A 21862-nucleotide genomic window follows, 5' to 3' on the forward strand; every position below is an offset into this window, starting at 1 on the left:
AACATTTGATACCCAACTAGCTTTGGTAATCAGTTCAAAGATAAATCAAAATTTTAAGTGGGCTCAATAGTCGCCATTTTGATTTTATGCCTAATTATTTTCCTTAATAATGTGGACTTAAAATTGTCGGACTTCCCTCACGTCAAGCATTTATACCAAAGGAATAATTTTTTTCATCAAATATGTTGTGAATATCAACAATTTGATTTCCTTGCATTTAAACCACAAAAATCACTTTTACGCGTGTACATGTAATACATAAAAAAAAAAACAAAAACGAATATGAATATGAATATGAATATGGTTTCCTCTTAATGAATGTTTAACTATTATACGCATTATAATTTTTTCTCTTCCTCCTTATTTTTATCCTTTATTTTATTAATTTTTGTACTACTGACTTGGTCGATTACGGCGTAGATATAAATGTCAGCTAATGTAACAGTTTTTATTTGGCGAACAATGCTGTACAAGATAATTTCTTTCACCTTCGGCTTTTTATCTACTACCACTACTAAAAAAACCTGGCTATACCAGTGTATGTAATTAACCGTTGAAATTCCTCAGATATCTGAATCCATTTTGTTGATGTGTTGTTCTTTGTAACTGTAACGTATTATCTTGGTGTATCAATAGAGTGATTTAGTGTTTGTCTTTAAATTTGGTTTTGTACATAGTTATTCCAACTGCAAAACGTGTACCCATACACACGTTGATTAATTGTGCAAAATGAAAATAGAAATTCTAGTGCTTACAGTTAGTCAGGTCGTTTAATAATCACAAGTTATCACCAGTGAAAAGTATAATCAACGTTCACTTAGAGTTTGAATTTCATTATATCGCACAATAATGTACAGTAAACAATACTTGAGCAACAATGTAAACGGATTCCGACGAATTAACCGTACATGGGAGAACTATTTAAAAAGGCTACTTTCTATCAAATTAAAATCAGCGACTATCTGGTATCTGGGATTTGCTTTTCTGGGGCTTTGGCTGACGTAGGTGTTGCTTAGGTTTTGACGGTTTGGGCTCGGTGCTGAAGCCATCCACCACTGTGTCTGGAGCTAATAACGTTTCAGCAGCGGGTCAACCGGCGACAACTGGAAGCGGCGGAAAGGTCCTGACTGGTGACTTGGACAGCAGTCTTGCCAGCCTCGCGCAGAACCTTTCTATCAACAAGAGTGCTCAGCAACAAGTCAAGTGCGTCATATTTGTTCTAAAACTTCTTTAAGAACCCAATATTATATCTACGATACTCAAAAGTTTCGCTCATCATCTTTTTTACCGTTGAAAATAATCGGCCATTTTTTTCATTATTCAAGGGGAATGCAATGGAATTCTCCAAAAAACGCTGCTAAGACTGGAGGACAAACGGGTTGGACGCCTCAGCCGATGGCAGCGACAACGGGTGCCGGTTACAGACCAATGGTGAGTTGAACTTTTCTCTTTACCTGTATTATCGTTATTCTTATCGTTGTTATTATCATCATTATTAATGTTGTTATTATTTTGTAAATAATATATAATTACTAGCACGGTAATCGTTGTTTGTATAAACATACACACACAAACACACAATTAAATACATCACATGTAGGTGCAATGAATAGCTTTCTTCAAGCGATTTCTCCTCCTCCAAGCTTTTGATCGCATTTTTATACAATATAGAACACCGTATCCATGCAAGTTGCACATAATATGTCGTTATTTGTAATCCCTAAGTTTGAGTCTGCGAAGATTTTTTTTTTTTTTTTTTTGTCAATTTCCCGTAATACTGTGTCGATATATAATAGATAGAGAAAACAGAGTTTTCATATCGTCTTGCATTTTGCTCAGGACAGACCCGCAAATATGCTGTTTGACAACATATTGCTGTAAGTAGAAAGCTCTAGATCAATCGTCCGTAACTTTTACTGTATTTCGATTAATATTATACAATATCGATAATAGCTTTTAACTTGGTTTGCTTTGCTTAAACATATACTCGAATAACTCTTTATTGATTGTTTAACTCGTCGCAGTAGATTTAATCATCATGTGTGTATCGAGCGTTGGAAAAATATCAAGTAAATGGACTAGCGTAACAAAGGAAGAATCATCTCAAAACGTAACGTTAATAAATTATTACCCATTAAGCCTTCCTGCATACCCTTTCCAAAACCGTAAAGTATAATTTTGCTATTTAGTCAAATATTGTTCTCCGAATGATCGTTGAGCAATAAATTACGCGCAAAAATAATGTTTTCCTGTTTTGATTTTTTCGCTACAAGTTCTTATTTTTTTACTTTGGACCCGGCCGAACTTCGCCATGATTCTTTTTTGTTTTTCTTAAGTTAGTGACGATTGGCATATTTAGTGCAGTGATGCATGCGTGGCATATGGCATGTTGCCGGCTGTTACAGGGCCAAGGAATGACACAACTTCCTCCAACAGCCAGTATGGGCTTCCCAACCCAGCCTGCTATGCCTCTGGTGAGTTTTCCCCCATTTCAATTCACGCATATTTCTTCCCCCGTTCCGTAGTTGAAAAACTGATTTTTTTTTTTTCCTTCTCTCTTTCGTCTACTTCGTTCCATGAATATTTAATTAGTTTATCGCAGTAGCTCAGCATTGAATAACGTTGCCGTTTCGTATGTGACGCAACTATATGTTACCACTTTACAGGGTACATTACAAGTAAGCGAAAAATATTAACACAAGAATGTACTTTGTGGTTTATTTTTGAGCACAATAAATTGGTAAATTTCAATCGAACGAATTTTGAAAAATCTATGATTCTTCGTCGTGGATTGATCAGATGGTGTTTTTAGTCCACTGCACGCTCTGCTTTTGCAACTGTAATTATACAGAAACACGTATCGCAGCAAAGAATTGACGATCTTAGGCCTTTCTTTAATAAACAAACGGGCTCAATTGTCACTTGGTAATTAAAGAGTAAAGATTAGTTCTAACTGTATTTTGTTGAATGCACTTAATAATTTCACATTCTCACAATCACCTTTCTCATAATCGCCTCTCCTAATACGGTTTTTGGCCTATGATAACAAAGAGCTAACTTTAGTTATTTTTTTTTTTTTTATTTATTTATTTTTTTTTTTTCTTGCACATTGTAGTACTTTTACTTTATATTATTACAAACAAACAGGAGAATCCGAGTCGCGCGATTGCCGCGATCGCAGACTCGGAGCAGAGATCGAGTACTATTGCAAAGAATGAAGTATAAAAAAAACCAAGGATTTCAAGGACTTTTCTGCATTGCGCATCAAACGTTCGAAAACAAAAATTTATCCTCATTATGTATATATTCTTGCATTAAAACACGTAATTTATATACATATACAATACATATACACTTTCCTGGTCTGGTGTCTAGGGTATGCAATCTATGCCGATGGGTATGCAGGGCATGCGGCCAATGATGGGTGCAATGCCTGGTGCTCCCGTTGCAACTGGTGGCATGATGGTTGCGGGGGGAACCGCGCCCACAATAATGGGTGCTCCGAGTCCCATGATGAGTGCTCCCCTGCAGCAGCAACACTCTCATAGCACTGCTCAGTCGCAAGCAAACGCTGTACAACTTGATCCTTTCGGTGCTCTGTGAGGGGATTAGGTACCTATCTTTTTTCCATCTATACCCAAACTATTAGATGATATTATGTTTGTTTTTAATTTTTTCAACATTTTCTCTTTACAATCCTTGGTAATCGAATTTTCTCGGCGATGACAACCATTTTATTTAACGTATGCGTATAATAATGATAATAATAATAATAGCAATAACAATGCTGTAAACAAATCGATCCTGTGTATATAATATTTGACTTTCTCCGTGGTTGTTTTTTTTTTTCCTTCCTCTTTGATTTATAGTAGATGCGAATTAATAATTATAATCATCGGTGGCTGGTTCCATGTACATTGTATCACCTTACCATCATCGCTCGATGACGTTAGCATTCGAAAATACGATAACGATACTTTGATAATTGTTTTCAATAGCAAACGTTTTACATTATTTGCGATGATTCTTTTTAAAACATCACATCATAAGCGCGTCGCATTTGACATACGTGATGAAGCGTTGGATGATTTTTTTTCTTTTTTTATTTTTGTTCCAGGAATTCAATTGGAATTAAGAAGAAGATGAAGATTAAGACGATGATAGAGATGAAGATAATTTATGGAGCTCCAACTTTGTACATACTGTGTAATATGCCTTCTACATGTTCAGCTTCCATTCCTCGAAACCCCTCCCTTATCACAAGTTGATACTAATCCAACTATCGAAAAACCTCACTTCGTCCGCACCCATCCGCATCCCTCGCCCCTTTGTGAATACAACAGGTATTTATATAAATATTTTCTTATTTTTATTAGTCGCGATAGCGATCGTATTTCCAGAATGTTACATTCTTTATTTTCTTTGCAAACGGTAAATCTGATTTTAAACGTTTGCCAAATTGTTGTGTATAAAATTCGTATAAATTGGCCTGCAGTGCTTATACAGATATGAATTCATTTCACTTGTTGAAAGTTATACAAATGATGAATTACAACAGTTTTAAATTCACGTTTCTAATTGTAAAATTTATTGATTTTTTTTTGTTTTTTGTTTCTTATCGTTATTATATGTCGTTTTAAAAATATTATCCAATGTGAATAAAGTGTCGGATGAAATTCTTTTCCGTCAAACGGTCTAAGTAGAATTATTCTTTTGTTTTTTTTTTTACTATGCTGAGTATAACGATCGTTGTAGCGAATCAATTCGACTACATCGCAATTCCTGATCCGTACTATAATTCACACTTGTATGTATTGTGCCAGTTTCTTTGAAATGAACAATTATCGTGGCGTATACACGTAGAATGAGATAGAATGTTTAGAATGAACTGTACATTTTCAGTCCCCACTAAATATCTGGTATGCAGAATATTGTTGTATATTATTTTTTATTTTTTTTTTCAATTTATTACCGTAAGTTAGATATTTTATTATTATTACTATTACTATTATTATTATTATTATTATTATTATTATTATTATTATTATTATTATTATTATATCTCTAGTTACATTTTCTGGCCAAGGACATTGAAGCAGTAACGAAATAGTCTTCGTTTTGAAAGATAAAATAAAAAAGTATTAATTAAATAAATATTATTAATTATCAAAATAAATCTATACATATATATGTATATACATATACACACACGCATATATGTGTATAACAATAACGATAATGATGAATATGTAAGATTGTATTGTATGATTCTACACGATAGGAAGAAGGAAAAAGATAAGAGAGACGAAGAAACTGATGTAGACGGTTCCCCCAATTAAATGTTCTGCGTCACTGTAATGTTCCGATATGTCTTAACTAGTTAGTAAATTAATAATTATTGTTTAAAACAAAAGAATATATTATTATTATTATTATTATTATTTTTATTATTAATAATGCTATTGCTAGGTCTATGATACTCACATAATATTATAACGATACCACATTGACGAATCTATGGATTCGATTATAGTTAATTATAATAACGATTTAAGAGGTCTACCATACAGTTGTACAGCTTGGAGTACGCATATATATATATATATATGTATACACGCTAAACAATTTATTGTGGCTGTGGCTAAAAAGAGAATCACGTCGAATATCTAATTACAGAATGATCTTGCTTGATCTCCGTGATGTGGAAAGGAAAACAAAAAAAAAAAAAGAATAAATAATAATAATAATAATCGTTTGGGTATTAGCTTCCGATTACATACATAAATCGCGTGTGGTTTTTTTTTTTTTTTTTCATGGATGGTCGATAATCGCGCGCTATGAGTAAGTAAGTAAAGTATGCGAGTAAGTAAGTCGAAAAAATACGAAGAAACAAACAAAAGTGTTGTAAAATTTATCGCGCGTATGACATTTAAAGTGTGTAATTGAATTATGTCTGTATACATTATACACAAACGAATAGTTACATACATGTGCATGATACAAATTTGTGAAATTTTACCAAATAAAATATCAAACTACTTTGAGTAATAGAAATGTTACCAAGGCATAAATATTCCAGTTCACGATTGGCCACATTCTAATAATCGTCCGGTGTTAAAACGGTTCTTCTTGTTAGTTTTGCTTATTTCTATTTCTTTTTTTTTCTAACTTTAAACTACATTCGATAACGAAACGTTTGAAGAAACAATTCTTAGCTGGTATTGCGAAAACTAGTAGTACAGTATTTAGAAAATTGTAGTTTATAGAAGAACAGAACAAGTAAGATAAACCCTCGCATGATTTGTACAATTGTATTTACTGAGACCGTATCCAGTTTAACGAGTTAATTAATGCACCCAAATTCTGTCCAACGGTTAAATCTGGTGCATAAATATTCTTCTCCAAGAGAAAGCAAAAAAAATAAATAAATAAATAAATAATAAAACTTGTACAATAAATCATATACACTATATACAAGGTATAATTTCAGCGAACGTTTTTTCTCTGCAATTATTGCATAACTATTTGTTTACGAAATATCAATTTATCGCGATCTCGAGTCGAATAGCTACGTTAGTTTTACAGTTATTATAACCAACCGCGTTCATCGCTATTTTTCACCATTTTTTATCTCAACATTTTACTCTTATATATAACTTTTACAATTATAATTTTTCTTTCATAATTTTCTTTTTAAATTGAAATTTAAAACACAGGATATAATTTTATCGGCGTATGATCGTATAAGTGAAATTAAAAAAAAATTGTTACATTTAAAAAAATATATTCGCGACTCGATGGAATTGTAACAGTTATGTAAATATGTAAGTTAAATTTGAAAACGAAGTAGTCAATTATATTTAATTGATTCCTTGGCACGTCAGTTCCACGATTGGTTGCAGAATTCAGAAATTTCTATTCGCGATTCGTTTTTATTCCCTTACGTTAGTTTTTGTCTAGCTTCAATCATCGAGACGAAAAAAAAATTATGATTGTAAAAATCAAGTCAATTCAGGACTGGAAGTATGCGATTAAAAGTGTATCGTAGCGTTGTTGGCGAATGGTGCATTTGCGTATAAATAATACAATATATACATTATACATAGATACATACACAGAGAAACGTTATAGTTATATTAAAATTAAACGTGTATTATAAATCATAGATTAGAATATATAGATGACAAAGAGCGACGTATATCTCCTTAATCATTCGCATGTACACACAATTGATAAATTAATGATACGTATATCAATTATTGTTTTTCATAGCGTTGCATTTTCATTGCCTGGCAACTGTAGTGAAATTAGAAATTTTTATTAACAGCAATTCATGGGTAAATACGTAAAACTCTTTTTCAAAAACGCTAGAATTTAGAGATTTTTATTGTTTTCCAAAATTGCAGATTCGAATTTTTATCGTCGAATCGTAACATTGCATATTGAAAATATGATACGTGCATAATAACAAATGCATAATTTAATCAAAGACGTCACTTAAGCCACACAAATCTCACTCGGCATAACGAGAATAATTTCTCTTCTATATTCTCTCACCGATTTCTCGTCGACGAATTTTCTTACCTACAAATTTTTTCCAATTAATCATCAATGAACAATTATCGAAATTTCGTATGGCTTTTGTTTACCTGGCGAGTTCGACTGCCCGTACGAATAGAAATTAATCTTCATAATCGGCAGGTTATTTAAGCATAAACAGGACAATATTACGTGTGTAGCCCGTACCTTACGAAGATTACGAATACTTATTATGATCCGAATTTTCTTTAGGCTAGCGAAAAGGTGAACGAAAAAATAGAAACAAAAACGAAATGATAATGACAATGAAGAAGAAAGAAGAAAATGAGACGGAACAACAACTTCTTACATAAGAAATTTAATTCGTATATTTATATACATATTACACCGTGTCGGCTAGTTGTGTTTGAACAAATTTACATTCTTTATTGTGACCAATTTCGTCGACACGTCTCTTTAACAATCGTCTTGAAATAACGTCGAAGGTAAACGGAACTCAAGGAACGATTTTTTCCTTCCGGTTTTTAATTCAACAACAAACCGTAATTATTTAACAACCTGAATACAGTCGTGGTAAAAAGTAAATGATTAAATTTGTTTCACCATGACTGGCTAACGCTGTAAAGAGGTCTAGAAAAAACAATAGATAAATAAATTTAAAAAAAAATTAGCTACTCTGTTATTTAGTTTTAATATAATACACCGTCTATGCTTGTAAAATGTGTATTAAACAAAAAGAAAGCAAAAAATTATCACGAATGAAACGATAATACGAAAAGAAAAATTGAAACGGTATATTGAATATCCTTCTGTAAACAAAATATTCGATTACGTGTAGAATTCTTTTCATTATAATATTATAGGTATATATCTTAGGTATGTGAAAAAAAAAATTATATACATATATATATATCATAACAATGCGAAGGGTGATGACAATTTCAAATTTTTACGCTTCGTTTTCTGTTAAAATACGTGTACATGTAATAATAATAATAATAATATTAATATACCTACGCGGGAACAAAAAATATCCGTGTGCAATTAATATAGATAATTGTTATTATTATAATTATCATTATCATTATGATTATCATATCTGGTAATATAGTTGTTATGCACGGTGACGAGAGGTGCCGATTAATTATACGAATGATAGGCATGCTAGGAAACACTTTATTATCTGCTGTATTCAATTATTTCGAGAAGATTTTCGTTTTAGGTAATTCATTAATATATATATATAAATATATGATCGTTATAAATAACCTAAGCACCGATCAAAACTATTTACGTATCAGTACCGGTAAATATGTTTAATAGAGGGTGATGTATGAATGCTTGTTTCGAATTGTAAATGATGATAATTATATAATTCATTGGAAACATAGTCTCAGCAACGAAAATCTCTCGACATTCCGCTACTGTAATATCATCATTGTTCGTGGTTAATTATTATATACGGTATATTATTCGTAAAAGCTATCTAATACGGTTCTATACGATATTGCAAACTGCTAAACTATAATACGTCTATGCGACCAAGTAAAAATTTCGATTGTTTTTTTTTTTTTTCTTGTATCGCGTTGTGTGTAATCAAAAATTGAACATGCCATAGTCTGTTATAGTATATATTGTGCGATGCACGTTGCTTTGAAAATTGAGGTACACGCATACGTTATGCGTATAGGAGTAGAAAAATTGAAGCGGAAGATGAAGGAAAGAATGTGAAAAGCAATGGTGAAATGTCGGTGACTGCGATTATTATGAATTGGTAAATAATTTCAATCACGATCAGAGGTATTTTTATGTGTGTATATATATAGATATTTATACACATACATATACAGCTATATATAAACAATTACTATTATTATTTTTATTAAGCAAAAAAACAAAGAAAACATTATTATTATATACCACGAATGTGTTGTAATATATTTACTGTGTAGCACATTAATGGCGTTTAATAGAGTATTTATTGAAATCATTGATTACCAACCGCGTACGCTTATTTTATTGAACTAATCACGTATACGTTGATATGTCGATCCTCAGACGAACGATTTTGAAAATTCGTCGAATTATTCCGTGGGAACTCCTCACGGCGGAAGTGGTGGGGGGTTTAAAAAAAAAAATTACAAAAACATATAACAGTCCAAACTTCTGGCGCAATATGCAGTATGTATTAATAATCGTTCATCGGTACGTTAAACTTGAAACTTGTAAATTGGATTAGTGAGCATCCTGTGCATCCTGATCTCTCTACGAGTTCCTTCCGAACCATCAACTCGAGCCGTGAGATCTTGCACTTTGCTGGAGAGTTCCGATACTAGAGTGCTTGCGATATTAGCGAGCTTAGCAATTAATTTGCATACCGACGTCCTCAACCATGGCAGAAAGTGGCAAGAGGTGATCAATATTTGCAGAAGTCGTGGCAGAGATCTTGACTGAGGAGGATGTTTCCGATGAAACAGTCAAAGTTGCAAGTGCCGCTGCTGTGCATGTTTTTGCACTTGAGAAGTAGATTGCCATTTACAGTGACTCTTGCAAAGATCGTAGACTTTGGATGATAGCTACCAGAATAATCAGAGCAGACACTGACCTAACGTTCTTAACATTCTTTTTTCAGCCCTTGCAGATAACGGGCAATGACACTGAAAGTCCAAGGCACATTCAACGAGCAACAACCATTCACAGAGCTTACGAGTCCAACAGGAATATATACGCGTCAAACTTAGTCGGCACTCACCGCAAAGCGTCAGATATCAGCATTTATGAACTGAGGTACACTGGAAGAAATTTTTATTTCCGGTTACCGCTCAGTCCTGAACTATTTTCAAAAAAACAAGAACGTTTTTTGACACGTTCGTTGAACCAGCCAGCCAAAGAGGGATAGAGGAAGAGTAGAATAAACACACACTGCAACTATACTTCATATAAATATGTATAGTATTTAAAAAAAAATACATCTACGTTACGTTCAATATCCGTGAACATGAACATTTGAAGGATATTTATCATCTATGCATATATTATAATACGTTTTACGCATCTAGTCCGGTGTATAATATATAATCTATAAAACTAAAATCAATAACAATGATGATGATGATGATGGTAATAATAATAATAATACAGTTGAATTTTTCTTCCGTGGCTGATCTGTTCATCGGATTGGTAAAAATTTGGTCGCCTTTTGATTGATCGCTGTCTTTCTTCCGTTCTTTGGACGTCCGTTTGATTTTATTCCGGCGTACCATTCGCGGTCTGCATATTTTACAGAGCGATACGAATCGTAGGAACGGACCGTAAGATGCTGCCAAGTCGTGTTGTCCTTATCCTTGTTTCTCTGAAAAATTTCAGATGATATATAATTTGAATTTTTTAAATAAATTTGTGGACGATGCGATCGTGTGATTATCGGTAGTTTATGATTTTAATCACCTCTCCGTACAATCGACCCCTCGCATTCATCGCCAAAAACAATCCGGTTTCCAGTCCCTCGATTTGGACGACAAGATCGAACGATAAAACGGTCACTTTGAGTATCGCTGAAATCGATCGGTATTATGTATTGCATGTATCTTATGATCGTATATTGGTGAAAATAATTTTTACACCAAACTGAGAACAAAATGCATTTTGTGGAAAATCGTTAAAAATTGTAGTATTTTGTACAGAAGATGACGAATTTTTACGAAAATTTATGAAAATCGACAAGTTTCTATGACAAATAATTACAATTTCGAATCCAGACGGCATAAGATTTATTTGTTAGTAGAATTCTTAGAATTACGTTGAAAAGTACAACTTGATACAAAGTTCAGGAATTTTTCAACCACCACTAGATGTCGCATCACTCTCGCAATGAAAACTTGTTGTAGACAAGTTAAATACTTGGCAAAATTTTGGGTCTATATCCGAAGACTGATCTTCTCATCTTTCGACTATGATCTAGACAGATTAAGTGAATTTATCGTACAAATTTGAACTCACCTTGGCTCAATAGGTGAGTCATATGAACATACTATCATTTGTTATATCTCTAAACCCAGGAATTCTACAATATTCTATACAACAAATTTTATCCATTTCGATATCTGATAGTAAGAAAAACGATCGCGAAGTGCGAGATATTCTACAATAATCTGTAAAAATGATAATAATAATCTACGAAAAGGTAGAATAATCTATTAAAAATTCTATGCCGCAACTACAAAAGTAACGGAATTTCTGTACTATGTCGTAAAATGAAATCGTCGTAGTTAGACGTAGAAATTATTTCCACCAGGAATAATCAGGATGATAAATATTCGATTGATTTATATCGTATGGAATTTCGGAAAATACCGTAAGGACTGCACTCGCATTCGAGTCCTCGGACTTTTCCACAGGGTAGAATAGCCAGGCGATATCCGGTCATAGAATGCAGCTGCATCACGGGACCGTAGGTGGGGTTTCCCATGGGAATATTCGGATCGTAGCCCTGTTCCATGGCTTTTCTTCTAAACTCAAAAAAGAGAGTGATATTTGAAAACAAGCTGTTAAAAGTAAGAAAAACCTCGTGCTTACAGTTATCCTATAATTTTTTTACGGGTAATTTATTGTATCGTTTATTATTACGACATGGGATTAATCGCCTTGCATCTCGTGCCGCGTACATTATTATCTAAACATTTATACACTATGTATATTCAGACGACCGTAAGGAGGGAAAAAAGAAAATGGAAAATAAAATTGAACGGGCGGACGAGCAAATGAATGTCTTTGTCGGGATTCGACTGGGCTTCCAGAATAGACATCGCAAATTCTCGCTCGTCGCTTCGCCACGGTTTGCTGGATTTTATTTTCCAGACCACCGCACATACTGAATAAACCGCATTGTCCACTGTTGAACCTCGTGCTGCTCTCCGGTCCGTGGACCCAATTTTAAATCGAGATAAACTCGTTATGTGAACCCGATGCGATCTTTGACCTTGCGCAATCCGTTGGAACAAGCAAAATATACATTACTTCCTGCTGTTAAAAAGGTTGGTTGGCCAAAAATGGACAATTTTTAATTATTTTATCACGGGGTAATCCTGCATTGACTATTTATCAAATGTTTATATATTCTAGGGTGGTCGTTAATTTTTCAGGTATACTTCCCGCCCTTGAAATCTATAGGTAATGACGAAAAAACAGTGTCTGAATTATTTAAAATTTTTAACTTGATTCTAAAGCGTGCCAAAATCAATTTGAAGATTGTAAAAGCGAAACTTTTCTCAATTTTCGAGTAAAATAATTAAAAATAGAAGTTTAATTCATTTTATTTGGTTAGAAGACACCCTTTTTTCTGGCGAATTAAACAATAGGTGTTTATGTTTTTACTCGGCAATTGAGAAAAAGTTTTTCAACTTGAATTGATTTTGGCACCGTTTACAATCAAGCTAAAAATCTGAAATATTTCAGATACTATTATTTCGTCGTTATCTATCAATTCATGGTTGGAAAGTATACCTTGAAAATTAACTACCACGTTAATTGTATTCGTAAGTTGCTATGATCTTAAAATGCTCTTAATAGACACAAAAATAGTTGTTACTAAAATTATAGACGAAGGTTTGAAGGTATCGAGGTTTCACTTGAAATCGCACCAAAATACAACGACGCTTTTTATTTCGAAGAGCTTTTTAAAGAGATCTTTGTAACTTACTAATACAATTATTCGCTAAAATGTACTCAATGTACGTATACGACTATCTGATTATAATAGATACGATTGATCAATCTTTGACGAATCAAACTCCGAAAAGAAAAATCCCGACGATCTATCACACGCGGTTATAAATATTCACGCAGCAAAATTGCTCGACATACTTTTAAGAAGTGTAAATATACATTTTTCACCGATACCTGAACGCTGGTCACGACTAAAATTAGCGACTTATCGAGACGGGCCTAAAAGCTCGCCGCGCTTTTGCATCCTGGATTTTCTAATCTGTTACAACTGCCTCTCACACATGAACGTGCAATCACGCGTCTGGGCCATAAATTATACGCTTTTGACCACGTAACTCGACGTGTATTAATTACGCCGTGCACATGCCGGCTCTGTGCGTGTATGGATACCTAAACGTATATATATTAGACCCACGGAACACGATATTGCCGTTTATTGCCCGCGTTGACCCACGTCTACGTGATGTGTCGAAGGTCGACAATTTGCCACAGTGTTAGAAAAATGAAACCAGCTTGTAGAGACTGATCGGCTTGATCGCACCCGGGTCTGCAAAAAAATATTTTATTTCAGCCGCGTGGGATGTTTTTGGTAAATATTATACTTTCGAGTGTGATGAATCCAAAAATGACTTTCAGTTTCCTGCATTGCGTGCGGTATTTTTGCAAGCTAGAAGGTGTTTGCATAAAAAAAAAGCACAACAATAATGAAAAAACCACCGTTTCGTTACAATGAACTAAACAACATTTCTTATAAAATTGAACATGAATGTACAAACACGAGCTTATTCACGGAGTCCATGTGTAAACTACATTATACATGTTACGGGTATTTGCTCCAGAGTTTCGTAATTTGAGGGACTATTTATTCAAGGTCCAGTCGAGGACCTCGAAAATTTAACGGTTGAACATCAAATTTCGAATGAAAGAAACTTGAATGACTGAAACGTTCTTTAAAATAGCGATATCATTGGAAATTGTAGAAAATCACTTTGAGGCGCATGATTGTAATACGATTACCTACATACAGTGTTTGAGAAATCGGGTAGTGAACGTTGGAAATCATGGAAATCGTAAATGATCTTGTAGTAAACGCCAAATGGTTCCAGGCCATGAACGTTCCATTGACTTCTAGCCTATCATGTGCCTTATTCATTGGTTTCCAGTTTACCGAAGTGATTTCCACTGATTTCCAAACGTTCTACGTGACTCACAGTCCTGCCTAGTGATCTGTTTTGATTCTACCAGGTCCATCTAGACCATTGAAAATCGATGAGATTAAAGTTAGTAGCGTTACTTTAACGATGCACGTTTAAGAAAAATCGTTACTTCGATCCTTAGGATTGTTTGAAATTCAACTAGTAAATCGTAACAAAGAAAAGATATTCGCATTTCGAGAGGCCAACTCCTTAAAGTCGTTCTAAAATTGTACAAGAACGATTTTATCCATCATCATTCGTTATGCTAGCGTTACTAACTTCATCCTTGAGAAAACGGCCTATTGGAAGTGGTTGGAAACCACAGGATAACGTGAAAATTAATGAAAACCACTTCCAAGTCAATGAAAAAAAATTGGAATCACTCGTTATTGGTTTAAATACAAGAAAATAAAACGGCGATTGACCGCATAACCCCATTGAAACGATAGCAAGCGAGCTTGTCCTACGGAATTTTGTCCACAGACCCAAAGCTCGCGTAAATCCAACCCTGCCTGCTGCCAAAATAATGATCTGCAGAAAGCTGCTGCGCTGGCAAATTACGCCCAGCAATACGGCTTCCAGGAACTACAATGCAACAGTACACGGTGCAGCAGACTTTTCGCTGACTCCAGCGTGAATTTAACTGCAACTGATCCCTTTTATCTCGTAGGTCACTTAAAACCGGGTGTCAATTTACGCTTACAATTAGCTGCATCTCTCAAATCGAGCATTTGGACCTTTAGCTGGCACCTTGAGATGGACGATTTTTCCTAACTTGAAAGTTTGAAAATATGACTTATAGCGCCATTGGTTGACAGATGACGTGTACCCCTTTTGGTAAGTCTACGTCAGTCTTGCTGTGGCTAAACGTTAAGTATTATACGGTATTCGAACCATCCGAACCGCAGTAGGTACCTGATGTCTCTCAGCGAAACCGTCGTGGTTGGATGCCGAAAGGTTTCCCGTTTTTGTCGTCGATGCTCGGCGACTTCGCCTTCGGCCTCGACGTCGTCCTCTTCGACGCTCAGGTGGTCAATTTGATCGTCGGTGTTGTCGCCGCTGCTGTCTTCGATGTCGCTCGACTCCTCGTCGACGATCGGAGCTTCCTGGTTCTCCTGTATCCATCGCAAGCTCATCCTGACGATGTCGCTACCACTTATCGATGGTAACCGGTGTGGATTGAGTAGAGCAGTAATTGCTTCGACAAAAGGATACCGAAATCAGCGACTGTTTTGTGCGCCGTTGACGTCAGCGAGGAATCCAATACAGTGGAATCTATTTATAGGCTATTGGAGGAAAAAAGCTTCGAATAAACTGCGGGGCGATTCAACACCACAAAGTTAAGGATAAGTAATTTTTTCATCACCTGCCACGGGTTAAGACGTCTCAAAAGTCGTACTGTTTCGTATTCTTTTAAACACTGGATGATAGCTTCTGCAAGTATTGAAATACGTAGGTACGACTGTCTTTGTACACCGGTCAAGACATGATTAGATAACGTCGAGAAGCGATCTCGGAACGCTACTGTGGAAAGGCATCCGTCAAGTAAACATCAAAGTTTTGCCGTTGGAAGTGAGCCAGATCGCACTTATCAAGGCGCGTCTGGGTCGGATGTTTAAAACTTGATCGTTATAATATATAAGCGTTTAGGAATCTTTATCACGGATGATGTTTGAAGTGTCTAAACGTTGAATCGATCCGCGCGAAAATAGCGTCTCACTTATTTTCACAATTCGAAGAATAGATTGTAATATTTATAGAAACACTTGGGCGACGCGGTAAGTTACGACTTTTTCAAATCAATAAATACCTACGACTCAAAATCTATAGTTTATTTGGGTAAATATTTACTCGTTGAGAAATCAGCAACTAATTTCACGCCAGGTTGTATTAAAAATTTGAATACTCACCTTGACTACGATGGAGTATCAAACCGATGATCGGATAGATTTAATTGCAGCTATATATGTCACGACGCGTAATTTACAATTCGGCTAAATTTGGAAATTCTAGAGGCTGCGGGGAGAAAATTAATCCCGATTAGAATAACCACGTCGTAATTGACGCTTTACCGTTTATCCTTTGAGAATGATTAATTGGTGATTAAAATTCTGGTAAACTATGACATTTTTTATAGGCAGAAAAATGTTACGATGATTAAACGGAAGCTCACTGTCCAACGGACTGGAGAGTACTGAATTAAAAACAGCTTGAGGTTGGGATAGAGGAGTAGAGAACGTTCATTCAACGAAGAACCCAACAGCGACCATAAGCTTGTGTCTGTGGACGTTCGTACATCGACGTACATCATTCACCTGCATAGGCTTCGCTGCTAATAATAGATAGACGAATGTGATGTCGAGGAATTGGTTTATTTAATTTCATTTATTAATAACAAAATATTATGTGCGGATTCGCTCGTTATTGTCAAGTTTATGGGATAAGTTGTACAATAATTTATGATGATAAGTTGTGTATGTAAAGTCGAAATAATTAGCCGTAAGTTAATTGATCCTTTTTCGAAACATTTAATCCATTGTACAGAAATTAGGGAATAACGTTGAAGAATGACAAGACATTTTGATATTCATTTAATTATTAAGTAGGATTAAAATGTTTCACATTTATGTATGTTGAATATCGAAAACTGCGGAGTAATAACGTGAGCAGTAAGCTTTAAAATATTTTCGTAACTTTGAGAGTGCATGAAACTTTTTAGTGCTATCGGATCATGGAAACCGATTACAATCAGGAAAATATCAATCACAAGATTCGTTCCACAATTGATAAGTCGCTATGACTATATATCTACTTCATTTTGTCAAAAATCAGCTAGTTTCATTCGGGATCGCTGTCTTTTCACATCGCAAGTTTGGCGAGTGTTCGATTATTTTTTTGGATTCGATTATTTACAGAGAATTTACAGAGAAAGAATTAGTAGCTGGTAGTTTGTTGCCTAATTTGTATAAAGTTCGATTGGAGTACCCTGCCAAGGACGCATTTTCCATAATTACCGTCAGTTCTGTACCCTTGCAGCGAGCTGTTCTAAAACACCACTTTACAATACAGTATAAAATTTGACTACCGTCATTTTATAGACATATGTTACTTTAAACCATCAACTCTTCCCACTGCGATCGGCAATAAATTCCTCATGCTTATCGACAACATTTTTCACTATATACATTTCTATTTCCTCTCCAGCATTCGACTGTTCTGTCGTAAGTTCAATTACGTAGCTACTTTGCTGAGTTACCATTGTTACCTTTTTTCTATAATTTTGAAGCATATTAGCAATGACCAACTGGAAAGATAAGAAGAAAAAACATTTTGTTATCAAAAAATATGATGGCTTATATGAACAAATCATTCAATTTTATTTGCGACTTAAACAAGTTGTCCATGGTTTTTAGTCAAAATTCCGACTTACTTTGTGTTTGTACTTATTGAGAGCCTCTCTCGCCTTATCGATAAGCAGATCCTTGTTTGTTTCCAATTTAAAAGATACTACGAAAGCGTTAGGCACCCAGAGGCTCACCAAAGGAGCTAGTATTTTTGGTACCAGTTGAAGAGATATAGTCTGGGGTTTGGTAGAAGCAATTTTATGTACCGACTAGAAAAAAATTAATAAAAGTCAATCGTTGTGCCGATATATTTATTTTGCAATTAATTGTTGACACAACTTGTACAAGGCACAGATCTACTCAGGTGATACGTAAAATTTTGCAATACGCCTAAAAATAATTCAATTACCATTTCATTAGGTGGAATGTAAAAGTCAGACACTGCGGCTGCCAGGTATAGAATACATCTTTCTGCCAAGGGTGCCAAAATCTGGCAAGCAGATCTTAGTAACCAAAGGTACTCGTAAACCGTTGTAAAACTCAATTCAAGTAATTTTCCACATTCAAGTGCAGATTTATATTTTCTCAAAACATCTGCTATTCTTGAAACATTTTCCGATGTCACTAGTGTAAATATTAATTTGTATTATTTTTTAGATCTTTAGATCACTCTAAGATACATTTGAATATCTTTACCGGTAATAGAAGTTCCATCCTTTGTTTCGTTCAAATCAAGCATATTCAGAAATTTCTGTCCAGAAAAATGCCTTGAAAATGGTTGTAAGGATTTTACCCTGAAACCCAATATCTGTCTATACTTTTTTTTCACGTCTCTTGGCATGAACAAACTTTTTACATACTTTGTGAAAAGATGTCTGTGACATTCAAGATTTCAATGACAATTAGTCGAAACCAATGAAACCAAACGAAAATCAAATTTCAAATTCATTCGCAAGAAGCATAATACCAAAATACTGTGTCTCTGAAAGCTGCGAACCAAATAGCTCCAAATGAATACTGAGGCGAAATTAACAATAGTAACTACAAGTTACAGAACTGAACGTTTCAGCATATATTAATCAACTAGCAATTACACGCAACAACAGTACCATGTGAATAAGACGTACCTCAGAAAAATAAACAGATAAGTTATATATTAAGAGATCTTGAGACTTTGAAAATGATAACGTAAGGAATGTGAACGATGACTTTTTGAGGGAATAAATTATCATTTTTCATGCTGTCTCTGCTAAGTGTGGATATGTTTCTATATGGTGACAAAATTTGGATACCTATGCATAAAGATGACAGCATAGCCACGATCGAGGAAATATTCAGTGGAGGAAGAGCCTCTCGTACCTGCGCTGAAGTTATCCACAAAGCGAACGGTATTGTGTTCCAATGGAACAGTTGTCCCGCCACTCTACATCGGTAAGAAGTAAATTTTTATAATGATTTAGGTTTACCTAGTCGATTAAATTTCTTACCGTAACGAGAACGACTCTTGTATCCCCGTTCAAATGACGCGCACAAAAATCTCTCAACAAATCCTCATCTTTGTTCAAATTTGCAGGTTGTGGATGAGAGGAGTAAAATTCTTCCCAATTCGAAGCCATTATTTATTTATTTTTTTTTTTTTTAAATTTTCTGCTCGTCTTATTATTCCGTTTATGTCACTGCATCTCTGAAGACTAATCGTATTTTTCTTTCTTTCCAGAGCGCAATAAAGCGAGAGGTTGGATACGTTATCAGGGCACCTAACCTCAATTATTGTCAATCATGGACTTCACCACGTATCTTGATATAAAAAATGGGAACAAGGTGATCCTGGTGATTCCAGAATAAAAAAAGGTACGCGAGTTGTGGACTATAATGTCAAAGGTCGAATCACATCGAACTATTTGATGGGAAGTGCTGAGTGTGTGACGTCAGAACTACACTTTTCTATGATTCCAGAAGTTAGACATTAAAATCCGTTAGTAAAAGTACAGCTAGACGCACTGTCAGTAGATTCGATCGCCCGATACCGATTAAAGCATCGAAATTCGATGGAGGGTTGGATTCAAAGGTTGAAACAAAAAACCGGGGATAATTGATAATTATAGAATTAATATGAGCAGGGATTAGCTTCAACTGGTGCTACCAATATTAGTATCGATACTCAATGTGGGTAATTTGGGATTTATGCTCTGTACGACATGATTTGTAAATACAACGATTTTTTTCCTTTCATACTTTAGATATTAATTGCGTTTTTGCAAGTTTACGATTCGGATACCGACGCTCTGTTATTTCCGACAGCTTAAGCCTAGAGATTGAAGCATTGTTGCTACTTTGAAGTATCGTAGCCGAGAAATTTGTATTCTGTTAGTTGCTTAATCTGACAGACTATTATTACTATACTACAGCTGCAATATTAAGTTCATTCTATTTCTCTGATGTCTTATCGCTTATAACATGTTGAGCTACACTGATCTATCGCAATTATGTATATAATAGATATTGAATCTTATTGCAGGCTAGATCTTCACGTATTTATTTTTAATTCTGATTTCTGTTTCTTCACCTTAATGCCCGTCGTTGCTCATAATTTCCACTTCCGATTACATCGCCTATAAAACGCTAATACCTACCACTCTCGAATTTTACCGCCTCGTAATCCTATTATTTTTTCTGCTGTATATCGATCAAGAAAATTCTTTTCTGAATGCATACTCTAATTGTAATAAAATCTAATGCTTCGTTTATGCTTTTGGAACTTTTTACGGTTACTCAGTCATTTCATCGAAACGCTGAACACGATTCGTAGGATACATGAGAAGAATTATTCCCGCACCTTTATTAAATTGAATGAGTTGGTCATTGTGCGACATGCAGGATGGAAATGATACAATCATATCTATTGTATATGCAATACGATATGACCATGTATATACTTACCACTGCGAAAAACAGTACAGAAAATAAAAAAAAGAAACAATATGTGACTATGCAGTCAAGTTTGGGTCCCTATTGAGTTATATGCATACTATTCTTTTTACTACGAGCACATAAGTCTGTTGTAATTACATAAACACTGTGTTACTCATGCGGCCAATGAAACCTACTTTCTAAAGCCACTAACTTCATTTATTCAGGTAAGAGATTCAAAACCTCTCAAAACTTGATCTCAAAATCGATTAAGACGACCCTTTCGAGACTAATTGAAGAGCAAGGATTACTAAACAGACACTCATGAAATCTATGGATCTGATGCTAAGAAAGAACAATGAAAATATGGACCTATTTCTTTGTTGATGCATCTTAATCTGAATTACATACAATAGTAACAATACAATATCAAACATAATGTTTGCTGCAAAGGTACATTGCACCAATGTACACACGGAAGCCAGAACTTAAACTGCACATAAGAACAACAATGATACCTATATCACGTAACATTATTCACATTCTGCTATAGTCCACGCAGATCAGATTTATTTCTACTGGTGGAATGGAAAGATTCGTTCTCTAACGTTCTATGTATATTTTTATTTTTTTTTTTGTTTTTTTGTTTGCCAATCAATTGAATACTATTAAGCATGATTTCGAAGTACTATACACTGACACCCTAACAATTGTACTAGAAGTAGGTATTATTTGATGAATTTGAATAAAACTTTGTAACAACATGTTTGTGGTTTTCCGTCCCGACCTCTTTCGATCCCCAGTCTCATTTAGTTTTTCAGTCATAACGTTGGGTCATTGTTCGCAGCAAGTCACGGCTGCGACTAATCGATTCCTCTCCCAGAATTACGTTGCGATGGTGCGTGAAAGTATTTACTACAGCACTTTTCAGAATCGCGAAAATTTTCGCCAAAAATGCAGAGGAGTTAGCTTTACTTTGTCTTCATTTTTCGACCAAAAATTTTGGGTCTCAGATTCGATTTGTATGACCCTATCCTGACTGATCGGACCCCCAGGAACTCGGACAATGCAGTGAGAACAGCGTGGGATCATCAGCAGAGCAATTACGAAAAAAAAATCACCTGCAGAAAAATGTCGAAATCACAGGTT

General features: G+C 34.8%; 3 protein-coding genes and 2 long non-coding RNA genes across 25 annotated transcripts in view; 3 read left to right on the forward strand and 2 right to left on the reverse strand.

Moving 5' to 3' along the window:
- Positions 1-9522, forward strand: part of LOC124309584 (phosphatidylinositol-binding clathrin assembly protein LAP) — a 37237-nt gene extending 27715 nt beyond the window's left edge. For 10 of the 19 annotated variants that reach the window (XM_046773319.1, XM_046773322.1, XM_046773320.1 and 7 more), the window contains 5 exons: positions 1017-1203; positions 1326-1431; positions 2337-2474; positions 3376-3612; positions 4118-9522. In XM_046773319.1, the coding sequence (XP_046629275.1) occupies positions 1017-1203; positions 1326-1431; positions 2337-2474; positions 3376-3603 (659 nt within the window). In that variant the 3' untranslated portion in view covers positions 3604-3612; positions 4118-9522. The remainder of the gene's footprint in view (positions 1-1016; positions 1204-1325; positions 1432-2336; positions 2475-3375; positions 3613-4117) is intronic. The other 9 variants (XM_046773325.1, XM_046773335.1, XM_046773337.1 and 6 more) reach the window with 5 other exon arrangements.
- A 979-nt stretch (positions 9523-10501) lies between these two features.
- LOC124309588 (fibroblast growth factor 1-like) lies at positions 10502-16655 on the reverse strand. Of its 2 annotated transcripts, none has more exons than XM_046773347.1 (5): positions 16370-16655; positions 15375-15657; positions 11893-12047; positions 10987-11093; positions 10502-10891 (listed from the first exon to the last, which is right to left on the reverse strand). In XM_046773347.1, the coding sequence occupies exons 2-5, from the start codon at positions 15593-15595 to the stop codon at positions 10709-10711; spliced, it is 666 nt and encodes a 221-aa protein (XP_046629303.1). In that variant the 5' UTR covers positions 15596-15657; positions 16370-16655; the 3' UTR covers positions 10502-10708. The 2 variants fall into 2 exon arrangements, with proteins under 2 accessions (XP_046629303.1, XP_046629301.1); XM_046773345.1 differs by lacking the exon at positions 16370-16655 and adding an exon at positions 15826-15903 and having other exon boundaries at positions 10503-10891; positions 15375-15745.
- Positions 15741-17272, forward strand: LOC124309591 (uncharacterized). The gene is made up of 2 exons (XR_006909259.1): positions 15741-16237; positions 16597-17272. It is a non-coding gene; the product is annotated as an uncharacterized LOC124309591 (long non-coding RNA).
- Positions 16813-19524, reverse strand: LOC124309587 (phosphopantothenate--cysteine ligase-like). Of its 2 annotated transcripts, none has more exons than XM_046773344.1 (6): positions 19291-19524; positions 19096-19226; positions 18500-18597; positions 18213-18427; positions 17890-18072; positions 16813-17763 (listed from the first exon to the last, which is right to left on the reverse strand). In XM_046773344.1, exons 1-6 carry the CDS (start codon positions 19417-19419, stop codon positions 17578-17580), a joined length of 942 nt encoding a protein of 313 aa, XP_046629300.1. In that variant the 5' UTR covers positions 19420-19524; the 3' UTR covers positions 16813-17577. The 2 variants fall into 2 exon arrangements, with proteins under 2 accessions (XP_046629300.1, XP_046629299.1); XM_046773343.1 differs by having other exon boundaries at positions 18500-18678.
- LOC124309590 (uncharacterized) lies at positions 18295-21456 on the forward strand. The gene is made up of 4 exons (XR_006909258.1): positions 18295-18432; positions 19058-19234; positions 19521-19654; positions 20941-21456. It is a non-coding gene; the product is annotated as an uncharacterized LOC124309590 (long non-coding RNA).
- Positions 21457-21862: the final 406 nt, after the last annotated feature.

This window comes from Neodiprion virginianus, chromosome 7 (assembly GCF_021901495.1).
Source record: "Neodiprion virginianus isolate iyNeoVirg1 chromosome 7, iyNeoVirg1.1, whole genome shotgun sequence".
NCBI lineage: Eukaryota > Metazoa > Arthropoda > Insecta > Hymenoptera > Diprionidae > Neodiprion > Neodiprion virginianus.

Excerpts from the sequence above, each read along its gene's own strand:
- LOC124309587 (XM_046773343.1), bottom strand. The coding sequence starts at position 19,419 with ATGGCTTCGAATTGGGAAGAATTTTACTCCTCTCATCCACAACCTGCA. Across the intron at positions 19,227-19,290 it reads CAAGAGTCGTTCTCGTTACG|AGTGGCGGGACAACTGTTCC; the intron begins GTAAGAAATTTA and ends TTACCGATGTAG. Across the intron at positions 18,073-18,212 it reads ACATTCCACCTAATGAAATG|TCGGTACATAAAATTGCTTC; the intron begins GTAATTGAATTA and ends ATTTTTTTCTAG.
- LOC124309588 (XM_046773347.1), bottom strand. The coding sequence starts at position 15,595 with ATGAGCTTGCGATGGATACAGGAGAACCAGGAAGCTCCGATCGTCGAC. Across the intron at positions 12,048-15,374 it reads GTTTCGCTGAGAGACATCAG|AAGAAAAGCCATGGAACAGG; the intron begins GTACCTACTGCG and ends TTTTGAGTTTAG. Across the intron at positions 11,094-11,892 it reads ATGCGAGTGCAGTCCTTACG|CGATACTCAAAGTGACCGTT; the intron begins GTATTTTCCGAA and ends GATCGATTTCAG.